Raw genomic sequence first — 19,320 nt, forward strand, 5'->3', positions numbered from 1 at the left:
CCTTTTCTCGGTTCATCTTTCATCTATCGTAAGCAGAACTTTGTTATAATAAAAGTGATCTTTGTATGATTTAATATTCATGTCCTTTCGTTTGTTGTGGCAAAAGTCGTGTGGTTTTAGAAATCCTTTAACCTTGATGTCATTTATTTTTTTGTGACAGAGTCGTGCGGTCTTGGATTATTTAACCCTTTCCACTCTGACCATTTTTTCTCATAACTGATCACTGATATAAAAAAATGCGATGTTTTTCTACCATTAAAATAAATATTTTGGTTCCCTAATTTTGGGACACTCTGTCGGGCAATTCGTATGACCATGTTAATTAAGATTAACTGTATTTATCTGAAATATTTTTTGGTAGAATATACTTGGGTGATAGAGAAATCGGTGATTAAAGTTATACCTGCGCCGGGCCAGACATTGTGGCCCACGGAGCTGCCTACTAGAATCATACGGGCCAGAATGTCTGGCCTGCAGAGTGGTAAGAGTTAAAAAACATGAGCAGTTTAAGATACCGAGTTATTTTTTAAAAGTCATAAACGGCCAAACGCTGTTACGCGAATGGCTGAATGTGAATTACCGATTGCGCAACGACAATGGAAAATGTGACGGAATGTCGCGGCCGCGTGTGGTGACCTTAATCGAGCGATTTGTGCATATTTCAGGCCAAACCTCAAAATGTAAATGCGGTTTTGATTTTTGGCACCACTTTTCCTCAGGACTCGAGAATTGTCCCCTCCGATGACCCCACCCATGGAATTTGCGCTTTCCCCTAAAATGTGCTTTCCCCTAAATTCCCCTTAAATGTGTCCTTTAGCGTGATTTTTGTCAGATTGTTAGATACCAATTTTTGCATTTATGTATTAATTTTCAATCAAACACAGATTTTTTGAGTCTACTAAGTTGTATTTTATTAACAAAAAACACATAAAAATTATATTGTGACAATTGTTTCGCCTTGTTAGGGCATTATCAAACGAATGTGAAGATCAAATGGACTACGGTCCTTATGTAGCTATACAATTCTAAGTGACAGTTTTAACATGCGCAGCAATAATTTATGGGAGACAACAGTCGCTAATGGGGGATGTAGGTATGTAGGTATATAATTTTTATGTGTTTTTTGTTAATAAAATACAACTTAGTAGACTCAAAAAATCTGTGTTTGATTTAAAATTAGTACATAAATTAAAATGGAGTTCTACAAATTAAACGCCAAGTCAATAAATAAAAAAAAAACAATTTTTGCTTTTGGGCAGTCCACCTATCTCACCTTTTCTCATAATCAATGGTCCATTCCTCAATTTTCATTTAAAAATTAATCTATTCACAACATTTTGAGTGTGTTCAAAATACTTATTTAATTTATTTGTTTCGGCATTTACAAGTACTTTGTGGTAAGACATGTTGAAATTATTAAAGAAAACACTTGTTTTTTTTACCACTTACGTTTATTTTATGACGACTAGTTAAAGTTAACTTACCCCTCTCCTTATTTACAGAACAGTTAATTATTTATTATGTTTTAGTTTACATTTAGACCTGAAGATGGAAGCTTAGTTTCCGAAACTAGTCGTCATAAAATAAACTCAAGTGGTAAAAAATAAGTGTTTTCCTTAATAATTCCAAAATACAGGTTTACAAATCAGGGTTTTCTCCACTTGGGAGATATTTTTTAGTTTTTTGACATCTTAACATAGATGAAGAAGAATAGGGATGTCTGAGTATTTACAAGGTTTATGACCTGTTGTAGACTGGTTAAGTGATTACTTTACACACGGTGTAGGCAGTGAAAGAGATTAGTATTATTTTATGACAGCTCATCAAATATGAAGAAATAATATGAAAAATAACTCCTATAATTGGAGATAATCCAGATTTGTGAACAGATTCACTCAACATTTTGTAAACAGATTAATAGTTAGTTATTTTAGTTAGTCAGGTAGATCAGATTCCGACCCGACGTTGGCCGGTACACTGACGCCTTCACAACCCCGACCAGCACAGCAGACAGACACGGAACACTGCAAAGACATTTGCAGAAAATTGTTATATCAACGCATCCGATATCATCACATAACATAAATTATTCCTAGGTAATCTAGACGCAAATCGATCCCGGGACGTCATGAACGTAAGCCGAACGTGCTGACCTCTAAAAGTGGTCATAATTTTAAATTTCGGTCAAAGCAAATTGGCATGTGACACGTCTACTAATTTCGTGGCATGACAAGGTACAATAATACGGCTTATTGGTGTATAAATTTAACCTTGTGCGTACGAAAGTTAAGGTAGACGACGTTTGTGGGTCGCCGCAGTCGAATTGTTACCGTGCTGCGTTTGTTTGATAACAATCTCGAGGTTTCTGTAATGAAAATCTATCTTTGTCCAAGTCGAGTTTACTTTTTCTAATTTGATTTTGATGTAGAATTTAATTGAATAAATGAAGGTATTATACACTGACAATGGTCGGTCTAGTGTTGTTAAAATTATATCGTATCGTTAACGAAGATCGGTAGAAAAATGTATCGAGAGGAAAAACAGTGGTTAAGGTCAAGATTTTCATCTGAAGAAGTAGAAAATCGTGAACTCGATGCAGAGTTATCTTGACTGCAAACTTAAACTTATGAAAGTTGGTTCCCTAAATCATTTAATAATATTTTCTCTTAAATGTTTACATCCATAAGTAGCTGTACCCGGCCATGGGTAGCTCAGTGTGATCAAATGGTAAAGAAAGAAAATAGGATGCACGCATTCCTAATATTTCTCATTTCACAATGAAGAAATAAAAGTATCAAAAATCTATGGAACAATGCAATCGAAAACACTGTTAATACTAAGCGACACCAAGTGTCAAGAGGCACACCGTCCGCCACGAGTAATGTTTAGTTTTAAGTTAGTTGCTGTTACACGCAACAGATGGCGCTGCCATTACTTAAAAATCCATAGGTGTAAAATTTAGGTGATTTGAGATTTTGAATATTTATGGCACATTTATTTATATAGATGTTTGAATAACTGTATATTGCGGTTAAATTTGCAGAATAAAAAAAATAATGAATAAAAACAAATTTTACTTGTATGCGACTAATACTTGAAGTTCTGCATTCAGATGACAATATCCTTCGATCCATTTGTCTTTAACAACTTTCCTGTAGTTTTCATGGGTATTTGTTCTTATTTCATACGCGGTATTATTTATATTTAATATTAATTAAAGTTCCTTGTTACTTTACTGTGTGAATTTCCGTCGCATTATCGCGAAGCAAAGCTCACAAAGTGTTTCATTAATATTTTCATGTCCGCCTTAACAATGACCAAGGAAACAAAAAGCATTCAGGATTATCTTTGATTGAATAACGAAAGTCGAGCCCGTTTTTCGTTTGGCGCGCATGCGTGGCCGCCAGTTATGCGATCGGAATTTGTAGAGTGCTTTAACCCGTTACGTTCTCATGTCGGGCTTTGTTACAACGCATTGTTTTGCGGCACTATCTTGGGAAAACCCGATCTGCCTACTTATTTCCCGATAAGATATGTATTTATTTGATTTGAACTAACAAAAGAGCTCGTTAATTCACACATCAAAAACTACCATTCAGACGTAGAATTCAGTCTATTCCCGCACTACGCTACGCGCTGGTATATAGGGTGTTATTAATATTCGGATTTGAGAAAAAATACCAACCTAAACTAACTAACTAACTAACTATCACGCCGCTTCTCCGCAGGGGTAGGCAGAGAGAATAGAACGCCACACCACTCTGTCTTTGCAAACATTCTTCGCCTCTTCCACGTTCATGCATCTTCTCATACATACCCGCCGATTGTTACGATTCCTAACCTGACCACCAATACCAACCTTTACTCCGTAAACTATCCTACAAGTCGCTCACTCCTTTCAACAACGTCATATATAAAAAAATGATTTTTCAGGATATCGTTTTTAAAGTTAAAAAATATAATAAAATGTATTAATTAGAAATAAATATGAATCCACTTATTGAACTTTTTACTGTGCAACAGATCTTTTTAGGTAAAACCTGAATGTTTTTTCTCCATTTGAAAAATATTTTAGTTGATTTAAAAAAATAATTAAACAATACCTTTTCTTATAAATGCAAAAACAACACTTTCTGCCCTGTAGCGGGTAAATATTAAGTTAAAAATATGCCGCTTTTGCTGGGTTATAGTACATTTTCTGGGCATTCCGAAAACATACATAACTGATTGACGATTTTTGATTTATGACGTTGTTGAAAGGAGTGAGCGAAGTGACGTTGTTATTAAACATTCATAAAAAGTACGACAAAGAAATAAAACGGGAATAAGTAAGATATATTTTTTTCTATTATTTTAAAATTAATTTTAACATTTACGATCACGTTATAGTGAAATAAATATAAAGGTACATTAGGAAGGTACTGTGGAGTGGGAGGCGCGGGAGCGACGCGAAGATTGTTTTTTCCAGGAATCGTTGTTTTGCCGCCGTATATTATACGATACTTTAGTAATCTAGGGTTAAAATGGCCAATACTTTCGTCTTCGCACTATGAGATGATAATGATGATGTACACGACTTTCGGTTCTGATATTACCTCCCGTTTCCGCAAATCGAGGGTTAACAGAGTTACGCAACCGCGTGGATCGCTCTCTTTCGATACACATTTGATTTTTTCGCAACGCGCAGATGTTGGCTTCGACAAAAAACAGTGTACAACAACTGCCGAGGAATGTGGACTTTTTCTCGCCTAGCAGGAAATGAACGCGCGTGGGGCGAGGGGCGGTGGGGGGGGATCGAGGCAATTTTCGCCGCGGGCGATTTGTGCAAGCACCGGGCAATCGAATACTATACTATACTATACACACCGACTGCTAATGATGGGATTAGTCGAATCGTTTTCGGATTACGACCATCAGTTTCGATTCTTAATATTATGTTCCATCATAGATAATCTCAACCTTATCTTAGATGATCCATAGGCCACTGTATTGGATCGACGCGGCATTATGTTGGTCATCGATTGAATGAAAACAATTCTATTATTTTTTGATTTGGCATCGTCTTCCTCGCTCCATCTCAACTTATCGTCTTTGTACACGATTAGCGTCAGCTCTCCTCGTCCTCAGGCTGTAGGTCCTTCTATCATATATAGTACAACGTCACCTAGGCCATGACTTTGAAGCATGTTATCTTTCTGTAGCATCCATGAAATTTTGGTCTTCCTCTAGAGGTTTTTCGCGGAAGATCCATGACGATCGCCTGGTTTACAATATGTTCAGGTTCTCTACCTCCTATGTGCCAATACCATCTCGATTGCCGATTGGAATGATATTTTGATCATTAAAAATTGAACGCTTGTATTAAACCACGAATTGAGTTTTATTTCATATCACAAAAACTGCGTTTTTACTTTGTTTATTAATTTTCACTACATGCCTCGGTGGTCCCCACAATTGATTCGTCGTAAATTTTACGAATGACCGTTACGAATGATCTAGGGTTAAAAATGTCGAAATAACGTAAAATTGCAATTCATGGAAGTTAGATAAATTGTATTCATTACATTCTCTTGAAAAATAAAGATCCCACTAACTTTCCGCTTATCAATAGGGCTTACGTTTCTCAAACGTTAAGATTAAAATTCCTTTGTCGAAGATAAGGCGTTAAACTCGTTTCGTAATTCCATCCATAATCGCCTCGCGCTATGCGCGGTATGTTTTGGGAATTCCGCCGTAAATATAGAAATACGTAAATACGTTGCTTCAAAATGAGATGGTATCACCTTTTGTGAAACACGTTCGGAGCAAACAATCTCTCCAAAGGTCAAACACACGGCGTGCTGTGAGGACTGGAATAGTTTGGGTAGATGGAAGATTCGACCTATTCGTAAACATCTTCAATGCCCTGCCACGTGGTCTACTGGTAAGGCCTACCTGGCGTATGATTCATCTTCATTCTTTCCAATCCTGTCAAGTTATATACCGTTTACAACATTTTGAGTGTGTCCAAATATTTGATCACAAATCTGGATTATCTCCAATCAGAGTTTTTTTTCTTCATATTATTATATTTTTTTAAACTTTAATCTCAACATAGATGAAGAAGAATATAGAATATAATTTATACTTTAAGCACTAACTTTGTGATTTTCGTTTTACAATTAAAATGTAAATTTGTTGTAAAATCACTATAAATATTTTATTATAACTTAATTATAATGTCTATCGGTTTCGAAGCTAACCGCTTATTTATCAAGTCTGATTAATACTTAAACACTATTCAACAACTATACTCAATTTTCTCAAAGCGAGTATAAATATGACCCGCGCGCGGATGCTGCACACAATGAAAACAGTATATAGTGTGGTTATCGAGCCGAATTTTCGAGACTACCGTACTAGAAAAGTTGTATGTAGCTCAAACATGTAATGCATTCGTTTTCTCAAGAATATACACAATTCTCAAAACGATTCGGTGTTGTCTATGCGACTATTTTATCATTCCGAGAACCAATAATCGGCTGTCTGAATTTTAATAAGCCAATCGCGCGCAGCCTGGATCATTCCGCGAATGATAATGCCCGAATTTCTCGTTACTCGATGAGCATTCAATAAAATAAGAATCGTGACTGGATTTAATTAAAATGTTTTTTTACGTTCCTCAATAAAATAATCTCGTTTCGAGAGAAAATACTCGAAACAGGTCTTCAGTTACCTAATTGGTGGGCAGTCGATATTGATCGGTGTGATGGATCATATCCTAGGCGCCTTGCGGATGTCTCGAAAGAAAAATAATCGGGCTTTTTAAAAACTATTATTCGATCGAGATATTTGCGTATGTATTAATAAGAAAACAAAAATATTTACTATTGTTACATTTTGACCTCTCAACATAGATAAAAAAGAATATGGAACTCATACGTATATTATATCATAGTTCCTATCTTTATCGTTCAACAATCAAAATTGGTCAACGATGAATATGGGAATTACAAGAATTTGAGTAGTTTGGTTGTCAATAGTGGTTAGAATTGGTGAATGTTTCACGTGTGTAAAGTGATCATTCAAACCAGCCTATGACGGTCGTCAGCCCCGTAAATGCCCAGACTTCCATATTCTTCTTCATCTTTGATGAGATGTCAAAAAATAATATGATCAACAGAGTACTTTGAAAATAGCTTTCCATGTATGTACAGTGTCGGTTCAACCTCATCGCGTCAGTGAGCCGCGGCGTGATGAAATAAATTGGGACTTCGTGTAACCCAATAATTGTCGCAGTCGAAAAAAGCGGCCGGAATGTGCGAGGGAAGTTGATTTACGATCTAAACAAAGGCACGACTGTAAAAACAATGCGAAATATGCGGATGACGGACAAAAGAAATGTCACTTTCTACTGTGTCACAACAAAGGCGGCTCGTCATGTCCCAATTTGGGGTGACCAAGACAAACGGCATTTACGAAATTAAAACATCCTGAAACGAATATATCGTAGTCGTACAGGAGAACTACCAAAATAAGCGGCCGGGTCAGGAGTAGTAATAATCGTCGAGTATGTATGAGGAGATGTATGAATGTAGAAGAGGCGAAGACTATTTGCAAAGACAGAGTGGTGTGGCGTTCGATTCTCTCTGCCTACCCCTGCGGGGAAGCGGCGTGATGGTTAGTTAGTTAATTAGTAATTGTTCTTGTCTTGGCCAGCTCTAAACAGCGCCTCGACGGTCCTCATCCCCGTCCAATGTCGTATATTCCGAACCAAGAGATCTGTCTTCCAATCTTTCCCTTATCGATGATATGTTGATCTTGCCAAACCAGCCTCTGGTTCTTCAACTGTGAGGTCTGTCATCTTCTAGATTTTCGGATTCCTTGAATCATAACTAATTATAGAAGTTTGTTTTTCTTACTAAGCGTAATGTAATATTGAAGTGTCCTCGTTTTCATACATTTTAAATGCTTATATAATGTAAAATATAAACAAAAATAGGAAAATATCTTCGGATTTTTCTTCACGCACTGACTGTCTACATCATTTATTTTTAGAAGAAATCATGATTTTTTACAATTATTTCATAAATACTACATGTTGTCAAACTATAATTCTAAGCGAGTACACATAACAAACGCAATTTCGCCCAAATCATCGACAAAATAATAGTCAAATATCTGCTCTTTTGAGGTAGGTATTGTGTTATTAACATTTAGGAAATAAAACATAAGAGCAACAGTATTATTATTGATATAAATTAAATAATATACTGAATTCTTTGCCTGCGTGTATTTGTTTTTTCGTCACAATTTTATGATGACTTCGTAAGTCTGAGCTGTCATACAATAAGAAAAATCAATGCAGCCATTAATCGTGTTTAAATAATAATAATAAATAATTCTAGAATACTAATAGTAATTAAATTTGTTGAATTAGCGATTACTGTTAGTAATACTAATAGTAATCGCTTATTCAACGAAATAAAAAATAAAAAAGTAAAAATTAAATGTGTGTATACCATTACGCTATCGGAATGTCGGATTGTGACTGCTGACACGGTGATAATTATTCATCGCATGAAAAAACGAGGAAAATTCTTAGACGACAGAAAACACTATCAATCATGTCGTGACGTCGATCAATTCATTTTCACTTTCTTTGTGAGGTAAATGGAAATCAGAAATACTCTGTATATATTCATTTTCATACCAATACCGTGAAATATTATGTGGAAGCGTTCGCTTTTCCGCTTGTTAATTATTCTGAAATTCTCTCTGTACTCCCCGGCCAGTACTTTCTTCATTGAATTCTTCAGATAAAAAATAATAATTTAACCATTCAATTGTGTATATAAAGGGAAGTAGTAGTTAGAAGCAGGTTGTCATCTCTTCGCACGATAAAAAAAATTGTTTTTTTTTTTTTTAGAATACATATTGAAAATATATTTTTATCATTTTTATCATTTTGTCCGCCTCCGTAGTGTAATGGTCAGCACGCTCGGCTACCGTTCTGGAGGTCCCGGGTTCGATTCCCAAGGGGGGTAAAATAAATATAAGTGATTTTTTCACTGTAATATTTATTTAATATTACCCTAGACTGGTATCTGAAGCGGAGGGCTGATCACCTTTCCTTCATGTGTAAAACGATCAAGACTCTTCGTTTATATGACGCAGTGCCCTATGCACCATTGGGGTGCGGATAAGGGTTTTATATATTTTTTTTAACTCTTACCTTTCAATAATTCTTTTCTTTACAAAACTATGTATTTATTTCGAGGAAAAACTTATATCTTCAATACATAAACGGTATTTTAAACAACCTATTCAATTATGTCCAATCACGAGTTATTGATTATTCCGCTTAAGGCCCGACAATAAATCGCAACTTACTTTTCTTTACACCCAGGTAACATTTGACATGGTTGAATAATTTATTTAAAATACCGTTTTTCTTCGAAATAAATATAAGGTTTGTTGAAAAAGTAAATAGAGTTTAAAAAAATATTATTATTTTTCAATATATACTCTTAAAAAAATAAAATTCCAATACATATTTTAAAAAAAATTCTCTATGATCTCTCGCTATCCGCATAGCCAAGGTCTCAGCGAGGAATTAAAACCATATTTACCATCGGCTCTTTCTCAGTATGCATTTCTTCTGGGCTGTTAAGTATGCTATTATTCCGTTTCTTTAAACATATAAAATTCCCGGCGTTTATCAACAAGCGTTTTGCCACCATTCGGACGCAAAAAGATAGCATTTTCCTGGCATAATCACCCAGCTCTCAGAATTCGTGGCATGCTCCTTCAAATAGGCACTTATGATCTTTTACCGACTAGTTATAAGATATACACATGTATATATATATATATATATATATATATATATATATATATATATATATATATATATATATATATATATATATATATATATTAAATTTAATATAAAGCGTTCTCTTCTTCTTCAAATCAACCTCTTGTTTTAGCAGACCCGTCTTCGCTTATTTATATTTAATGCCTACATGTGATGTTAATCATTTCTTTGTATAAATAAAATGAAGTAATATTTACTTTTGTTATTATTTGATATTGTAATCAGTATTTCAAATAGTAATATTATGTACGTGTGTGTGTATTAAAACAGGTTGATTCTCGGAAATAAATGGTTGATGCTTTCTTGAAACTACTTTTCAGTAATCAAATTTTATTATATGATGTAACTTTCGATATTCGTGCTGTAATTCTGACGGAATTTATGAGTTAGTAATTTAGTAAAAAAACTTTTTTATTTACGTAGGGTAGGTACTTATATATATTTATATATTGATATTGAAACTAGTGGACGGGTTTGTGACCGTGAAAAATCCTTTAAACGCAAATCTGTTCTGTTTACTGTATTCTATCGAAATCTTAATTAAAGCTGCGACAAAACGTACCCATATCCTGTGTTAAACCAATATGAAATCATTAAATCGCGCCAAAACGTAACAATTTTACTGCATAAACTAGAATTCCTGATTACTTAAAATCATTTATAATGGAAATGTAACGTTTTGGTGAGGACCTCCACAAGTAATTTCAAAGTTTAACAAACCATAAGTTATGATTGATTGTCACAAGGTTGACATCGATCTCAGTTAGTAAGTTACTTTGCTTTATACAATCTCGATGATAATGGTCCTAGTACGTTTAAGGAAAAATCTTAGATTTTGTCGTATACCGTAGAACGGGGCTACTTGAACTTTTATGTGTTACTTGAGCCCAGTAAAAAAAAAAGATCTGTATTTGGTCCACAATAAAGAACGTATCGACATGATTCATTGTTTCCCTGACAGGTGACACTTATTGTCACGATACGTTCATTATCCCATCCTTATCTCACGTCTCTTCTTATATATAGACTTTTCTTATGCATAGGTGTGAAGAACTGTAATTGGTACTCATGATTTTTTTTGTATTCTGATTTATAATATATTGTAATTGTTGTTTTTACTTACCAATAAAATTAAAAATTAAAAATAAATAAATAAAATTATTGTAGATCAAATACAGATTTAAATATTTTTGTTTGTACTGGGCTCAAGTAATACATCAAAGTTCAAGCAGCCCCGTTCTACGGTACCAGATTGCAATTGGCTATGAAACGACCAGTTTCTTTTGGCATTCTTCCTAAACGGGAGTGAATCGTCGTCTAGCAGACCAGTCCATGGCGCCCAGACGCCCGCCCGAGCGCTGCGAGCGTCTCTCTGGCCGCCCCCGCCGCGCGGCACCGCCGTGTCTGCCGAGGACTCCTCTATTTCAGGAATGTCCCGGCCTGTCTATCGATATGCCTACACACTCCGCGATTACGCATTTCCGAATACCGCTTCCAACTTCTGCTCCCCGCGTCGTCGTTATAATGTGCTGGTCCGATTCGTAATGTCACCGATAACAAGTGATCAAGTGGTCGATTACAGTGAATAGATAACGCATTAACTACGCAGTCTAGATAATTTTAACTTAATTTTTAGATGTATTGGTGCATAGCGCACCGATCGGATTGACGGCGTGTGAAAGTTTTATATGGTGATCAAACTAGCGCTTCTCATTTTTGGCTATAGGGTTATATATATATAATTACTATAAGTATTTTGAATATTATCTAGCTCCCTGACTATATAATTGATTATCTTTCATATAATTTACGAGCAATATAACGCAAGGGCAAGCGCCTTGTCCAATTATTCGGTTCAGACAAAAAGCGAAGATCTAAAATTCATTACAAATTTCACTGGTTGTTTACGTAGGTACTTTTTTATGTTTTATACGGAAAATTAGCAACGAAACGGCCATGAAACATAACAAAATTTGATCGAGAAACACTGGCTTTAAAACAATAACACCCACAAAGTACACATTTGGATTCAACAACATATAGAACACAGGTTCTCAACCTATTTTGGTATAGTGTCCTTCCGACAATATTTATCTTAGACGGGGGAAAGAAAATGCCAGAATGATCCCTAATAGAGAGAGGGGAGGAATAGAACCCCCAGACCTTTCTCCTGACTACTATGGTCTTCAGTATCTCCTAAAAGACGTCTACAGCGCTCACTGGGGTAGGTACCGTCCTCGTTTGGAACCTATATATGATAATAATAATAATAATTTATATAGCGACATTTTCGTAAAATACTACCTCAAGGGCGATTACACAGACGTGAATTACGATATGAAAAAAATAATTATTGACAAAAAATATTTAAACAAAAAATTGTATAGGTGAATGGCGACCTGAAAAGGGTTGTAGCTAGGTAGGTCTATGAGCATTTATTATAATTTGATCGTTTCCCTATCAATTTTTTCCGACACTATTACTTTTGCCTCGACGCGTTTTTAATGGTAACGGTGCGAGTTGTTTGTAAGTTATTATGTGTAAAGAAATCGTGATGTAGATATTATGATTGGTTTCTGAGAACAGTAATCATAATCTGAATTCAACGCGTTGTTCAACAGACATCACAAACATGAGAAAGCGCGGAGGTAACGAGACTTTGTTTAGGTCCATCTTGTTACCGTGAAAGGCGTTATCTAGTCACGGACTGTGGACGATTTGCGATATGAAAAATGACACGTGCCGTATCGCATTTTACAAGTAACACAAGCACAGGGTCCAATGGTACAGTTCTGAATTTTCTTTGTGTCAGCACCTGTTGTTTGGTTTCAAATATCTATATATGACACTCTCCTTATCATTCATCGTTTACTTTGTGTAATACCACTTTTGTCACAAAGTGAACGATTAATGATAAGGAGAGTGTTACTATTATTATTACCATACCACAAAGTTAACAATGCTTTTATTATACAAAATATTATGATTTACAAATAGATGTTTCGACTGTTATGGCAGCGCCATCTGTTGAATAATCGGTTTAAAAAAAAAATACCAAAGTCGCTAGAAATGAAAATCTAAAAGTAAATTTGATTTTTCATTAATTGATTCGGAGGTCACTTTGTGGTAATTAATATCTTTTCATTTTTAATTCAGTTTTACTTGATGAATACTACTATTTCTTAAAATCTATTGTGACACGTGTTTCGATGCATTCCGCATCATTTTCAAGCACCGTAACCATTTATTAAAACTAATTTTATGCGGTCTTTGAAAATGATGTGAAATTCATCGAAGCGCGTGTCACAATAGATTTTAAGAAATGGTGGTATTTACCAAGTGATATTTAAATTAGAAAAAGAAGGGTTATCCAAACTGTGTGCATAGTTTAGCATAGTAAACTTTAAATTCAGATAAAACAATAATTAATAATATACTGTTTCAAAATACGTCACCATTATTATCAATGTTTCCTTTTACAAAAAATGTTGTTCCTTAACCTCCCTACCTATATTTATTAACCTATATATACACCTAAATATATTTTTATTCGTTAGTTTTAATTTGTACCAGAAGATGAAAACAATTGTCGTTTTCGAAACTAGTCGTAAATAAAAATAAAACTCAATTCAGTGGATTATTGAAGTGTTTACTTTAATTAAAATAATCATGTCATTCCACAAAGTTAATGCCGAATCAATAAATAATAGTAAACTTCAGTATGAAATTCCAGTCCAGATTTGCCTTTGCTCCATATTTTGGCTTACTCTCTTATTTCCGCCGGTGAAACGGAAGGAACTATTAATTAAAGTGTTATACTTCCTTTGTTGTGAACTTTTGTAATTATCAACCCTTCGTTGTGGGTCAAGTTAGTACATAAATGTTAGAATCACTATCAACCTAATTACAGGAGGAATCACGCAACTAATGTTTAACTCTTACCACTCTGTAGGCCAGACATTCTGGCCCGTATGATTCAAGTAGGCAGCTCCGTGGGCCACAATGTCTGGCCCGGCGCAGGTATAACTTTAATCACTGATTTCTCTAACACTCAAGTATATTCTACCAAAAAATATTTCAGAAAATTACAGTTAATCTTCATTAACATGGTCATACGAATTGCCAAACAGTGTCTTAAAATTAGAGAACCAAAATATTTATTTTAATGGTAGAAAAACGTCGCATTTTTTTTTAAACAGAGTAGCTGATCAGTTATGAGAAAAAAGGGTCAGAAAAAGCAGAGAGATTTTGTGCGCCTCGAATATTTACTTTAAATTGCTATTTTTGCACTCCCTTATCTCGTGTTGTAAAATGCACTTTTAATGCAGCATTTTTTATATATTAAAGATGGTTCGCATATATGTATGTCAATGCGGTGGGTGTTGGTACATATTTGCATTATCTTATCGCTCTTCGCTTCAGAAAACGGGCTTAAAACCGCAGATATAAGCTGGAAACGAAACCTGATTTTCGAGAAAAACAATTTTGGGACAAATTTCAGTGTAATCTTAAATTCTTTTATCCGTTCTTAAAATGCAAATGTATCAGTTTGTAAAACCACGAGAAATGCGTATATAATTCTTCTGCACATACATACACGATATGCAAACTGACACATCGCTCACTCCTTTCAACAACGTCATCAACGAATCGTTGTTCATTTCGCCTGTTTCTGTATTAGATTCTACTCTCAGTTCCGCAATACTGTTGACTATAAGAAGTGTTATAATATTCAACATCACTCGTGTAATTTTATGAGGATATTTTCGATGAGCATGTATTCCGTAGTCGCTTTTACGTCAGGCCACTAATACCCTTATCTAAAGAATGTGTTTTGCAAATAAAGCAAAACGTTTTTTTTTCAAGAGGTGTGAGTCAAGAACTAGACTTTAATATTCTCTCATAAATTTTATTTATTTAAACACAGCAAATATCCATCTTACTAGTCTTATGGATTTTTTAGTTGTTGAATTTTATGCAATTTTCTCCTGTTATGTCTCTGTTTACAAACATTCTCTAACTGAAATAAAAAAACAATCGCACAGATCCTTGCTGCGTTATATTTAACGATCCATTTTTTGTATTTTTCTCTTTGCCAGTCCTTGCGGGACGTTTTGATAGCGTATTTATTTTGATATGCGTAGATCTTCCCACGCATTGGACTTCAGTTTCGGCTATTAATTATGATCGAAACAAGTTTTATCGTAATAATATGTCCACATTAATATAACCGAGGAATGATTAATATCTACTTCTACGAAAAAATACGCACAAGTCAAAAGAATCAATCTGTCTCAACGAGGCACAACGAACTCGGTTACCAAATAATAATTAATAATAAAAACAACATTAATTAATTAAATGTCCACATCTTCTGATACTTCGCCAACCGCAAAAATGTCATTCTGCTGCATGATAATTCAAACCACACACAGCAAGGGTCACTGAAGAATAAATCTTGTCTTGAGCTTGGCTTGTCTGTTTTCTCCCATCCACCATACTCCTCAGAGCTTGCTCCAATAGTCTTTCTGTTCACCTTTTGGATCACCTTTTCTGTTCCTAGAATAATTTTTTGAATGGAAAAAGCTTCACTTCAGAACAGTCGGTAAATGAGGCTGTCCTCGAATTCTTCAATTAAAAAATGGAAAAATTTCATGAGGGAATCAATATGTTATGAACAAGACAGGAACGAATTATATTCAATAATAGAGAATATATTATAGATTCCTTTTGATTTGTTTCTATATTTTACTTTAAAAAAATTGTGAATACTAATATAAAGTTATCGATTAAAATAGGTGGTCATCTTGCGGTTTTAAGTCCTTGATCAAATATTGTGGTCATTGAAGAACTCAATTTAAGGCGTTTCTATTCCTTGGTGCTCGATTCCTTGAATTCTTTATGAAATCGCACAGTACCGTGTCTTCGTGTCTTATTGGTTTATTTAATTGCCTTTTTAATTCCAGCTTTTCATATCTAAGTATTTACCTGTAATTTCATTCGAAACTACGTGAATCGTCAAACATAGATCATTTTTGGTTTGTTTTTTATGCATATCAACATATTGTGTTATGCATATAACATGTTCTTCCTTATATAGACCTCTATTATGCATAGTTGTGAAGAACTATAATTGGAACTCATGATTTTATTTTTTGTATTCTGATGTATCACATATTGTACTGTTGTTCTTCCTTCCAATAAAATAAAATAAAATAAAATAAAAAAATATTGAAGTTGGAATTCTTGTGTTCTTGGGCGGTGGAAGGAATTTCGCATTCGCTGTTATCAGCTGAATATGTAGTTATATTTTTTATTCTAGTTATGTAAATACAGGTGCGTTAACTATGCCTTACCATCGCAATCATTCAGGAATTCCACACGCCCTTGCAGTACCTTGTGTACCCAACAAGATAACTGCATATTATCTTCATACGATAAAGGGATACTTAATGATAAATGATTACCATGTAATATTCGACAAATATTATTTTATAACATGAATAATTTTGATTAAATTATAAACTCCATAAAGAAAACTAAATACACATTTGTTTGCTAAATCATTCCCGCTATATTCTTTTCCCCAATTAAATCACAGTGAAGCGCCCTTGAGGTATTATTTTACTAAAATTGCACTATGTAAATCCTCGGAATTTATTATTATTTTTATTCACCATTTATGTATTAATTTTTAAATCAAACACAGATTTTTTGAGTCTAATAAGTTGTATTTTATAAACAAAAACACATTAAAAAAATAATATTGTGACAATTGTTTCGCCTAGTTATGGCATTTTCAAATGATGAAATTATGGCATTTTCAACAAATTAAACGCCAAATCAATAAATAAAAAAAATTGAAAAAAATATTCACCATGTTTTGTTAGACCATTAAAAAAGTAATTTAGCGCAGTAAGAAGACGACAATGTGTAATTTGACTACTTATGCGACACATTTTATTTTAATTTTTGTATTTTTTTTTGTATTGGTTCAGCGGAGATACATGGCAAAGAAAAATCTGTCGTCATATTTCATTCATCAATATTAACCCCTACCACTCACTCCTATGTTGAGTATGGCTCGACATCGTATTTATTACGCTAACTCTTATGTCGACTTTGGCACGATTTTATTTGGCGCAATTTCTTAAAATGATATTTTTTTAAATGAGGCAATCTAAAATGCTTCTATGAAAAAACTAATGCAAGACCTTTTTCATATCTATCTATTATTAATTAATTTTCAAATTAGTTACGAAAAAAATCATTTAGAAAATAAGTAGAGCCATGGGTTTTGAAATCATAGTAAGGATACATTCATGTTTTCCTGGAATTAGATTTTATTATAGGGTAACGTTGTTAATTCCTTTTTTATTTTTTTTTATTCCTGACTAAAAAATATATAATTCGTTGATTAAAAAAAATGTGGGCGCCACTTTCGTTTTATTGCAATTTTAATAATTTATGTATCTCTGCAGCCATAAAAAAGGCATCATTTGACGTGAACAACGTTCAACGTTATCACCAGCTGTACAGCTTTATACGATCGTAAAGAAAAAATATGGGACCGTAAAAATTATCGCATTATCTGATAGCTACTTAAAAAAGCATACATTTTTTATGAATTGGTCATCTCGTTCGTATTTTTGTATTTTTTTTTTCAACCGTCTACCTACATTTAACTCGCAACTTATTTTCTCTAAATCCAGGTGGTAATATTATACTTATTCGGACCCTTATCCGCACCCCAATGGTGCATAGGGCACTGCATAATATAAACGCAGTGTTATCTTGATCGTTAACACACGATGGAAAGGTGATCAGCCCTCCACTTCAGGTACCAGTCCAGGGTAGTATTAAATAAATATTAAAGTGAAAAAATCACTTATATTTATTAGACCCTCTCTGGGAATCGAACCCGGGACCTCCAGAACGGTATCCGAGCGTGCTGACTATTACACTACGGAGGCGGATATTATACTTACGTATTTTTTTAAAACTGTTTTTGCATTGAAAAAAATAAGTTTTTCTTCGAAATAATTTTATGATTTTGAAAAGAAAAGAGCTATCAAAAGGTATGGAGCTAAAAACAATATATAAAAATACTTTTTCCATGCATATTCTTAAAAACAAATAAATCCATTCTTTAAAAAAAATCGGACGTGAACAGACATGTGACATCTCCGGTGGTCTCCGGTGGAATGAATTCTGTGTTAGCGAATATCCCCTTGAACAGGATTCATGGTTTTTTTTTAGACTTTTTTTAAACTTAGTAGACAAAAAATCTGTGTTTGATTTAAAATTAATACATAAAATATTTGAATCACAAATATTTGTAACAAGAAAATAAAAAAAAAGCATAGAATAATACGCTATGATAAAAATATTTTTCATTTCAGATTCACGAAGCCACAAACGTTCGCTGATTGCGTTGGCAATGAGCTCCCTCTTGGCTGGGAGGAGGCCTGCGACCCTCTCATCGGTCCCTACTACATCAATCATTTCAACCGTGAGTACCTACCATCTTCTATCTCACAACATTTTGAGTGTGTCCAAATGCTAGTTCACAAATCTGGATTATCTCCAATTATGGGAGTTATTTTTAGACATCTCAACATAGATGTAAACTGGTCAAATTATAAGCTTAACAAAATATGAAAATGATATTTTCTAGCGTTTCTCGCGCATGTGAATATAATCCATGATTCGGACCTTACATACAGCATTATATTGAAAGAGTATTATTTTGAAATTATTTTTTAACACCCCAACAAGGATGAAAAATAAGAATATGGAAGTCTGGGCATTTACGGAGCTGGTTTAAGTGATCACTTTACACACGTGTAACATTCACCATTTCTACCCATGATTGACAACCACACCACTCAAATTCTTGGATGTTCTTTATATATTATACTGTAAATTGTTATGGTATCTATTGTATGTAGTGTATGTAATCTAATAATGAAAAAAAAAAGTATTAATATGTAAGTTTTTCGGCTCAACACAGGCCATGCCTAAAGAGCCTTAATACACATAGTAAAAAAATGTATGTATCTATGAAATAAATAAATAAATAATTACATCATAAAATAGAAAATCACAAAGTTAGTTTCTTAAAAATTTAATAATAATAATAAAACCCTTATCCGCACCCCAATGGTGCATAGGGCACTGCGTCATATAAACGCAGTGTTATCTTGATCGTTTACACATGAAGGAAAGGTGATCAGCCCTCCGCTTCAGGTACCAGTCCAGGGTAATATTGAATAAATATGACAGTGAAAATATCACTTATATTTATTTTACCCCCCTTGGGAATCGAACCCGGGACCTCCAGAACGGTAGCCGACCGTGCTGACCATTACACTACGGAGGCGGATAAAAATTTACTATAAGAATAATATAATTGCGATTTGTACGCTTACAATCTAATTGGGTTATATATAATATTTTTG

At 34.1% G+C, this 19,320-nt stretch overlaps 1 protein-coding gene across 1 annotated transcript in view; it reads left to right on the forward strand.

Annotated features, from left to right (window-relative positions):
• The window catches only part of kibra (WW and C2 domain containing protein kibra), a 124,956-nt gene that overhangs the window by 21,691 nt on the left and 83,945 nt on the right, over nucleotides 1–19,320 (forward strand). Inside the window, exon 2 of the mRNA XM_088266334.1 lies at nucleotides 18,262–18,371. Within this exon, the coding sequence (XP_088122460.1) occupies nucleotides 18,262–18,371 (110 nt within the window). The remainder of the gene's footprint in view (nucleotides 1–18,261; nucleotides 18,372–19,320) is intronic.

The sequence above is a fragment of the Brachycentrus maculatus genome, unplaced genomic scaffold, assembly GCF_059751285.1.
Source record: "Brachycentrus maculatus isolate JH-2025_06_01 unplaced genomic scaffold, ASM5975128v1 h1tg000017l, whole genome shotgun sequence".
Lineage (NCBI taxonomy): Eukaryota > Metazoa > Arthropoda > Insecta > Trichoptera > Brachycentridae > Brachycentrus > Brachycentrus maculatus.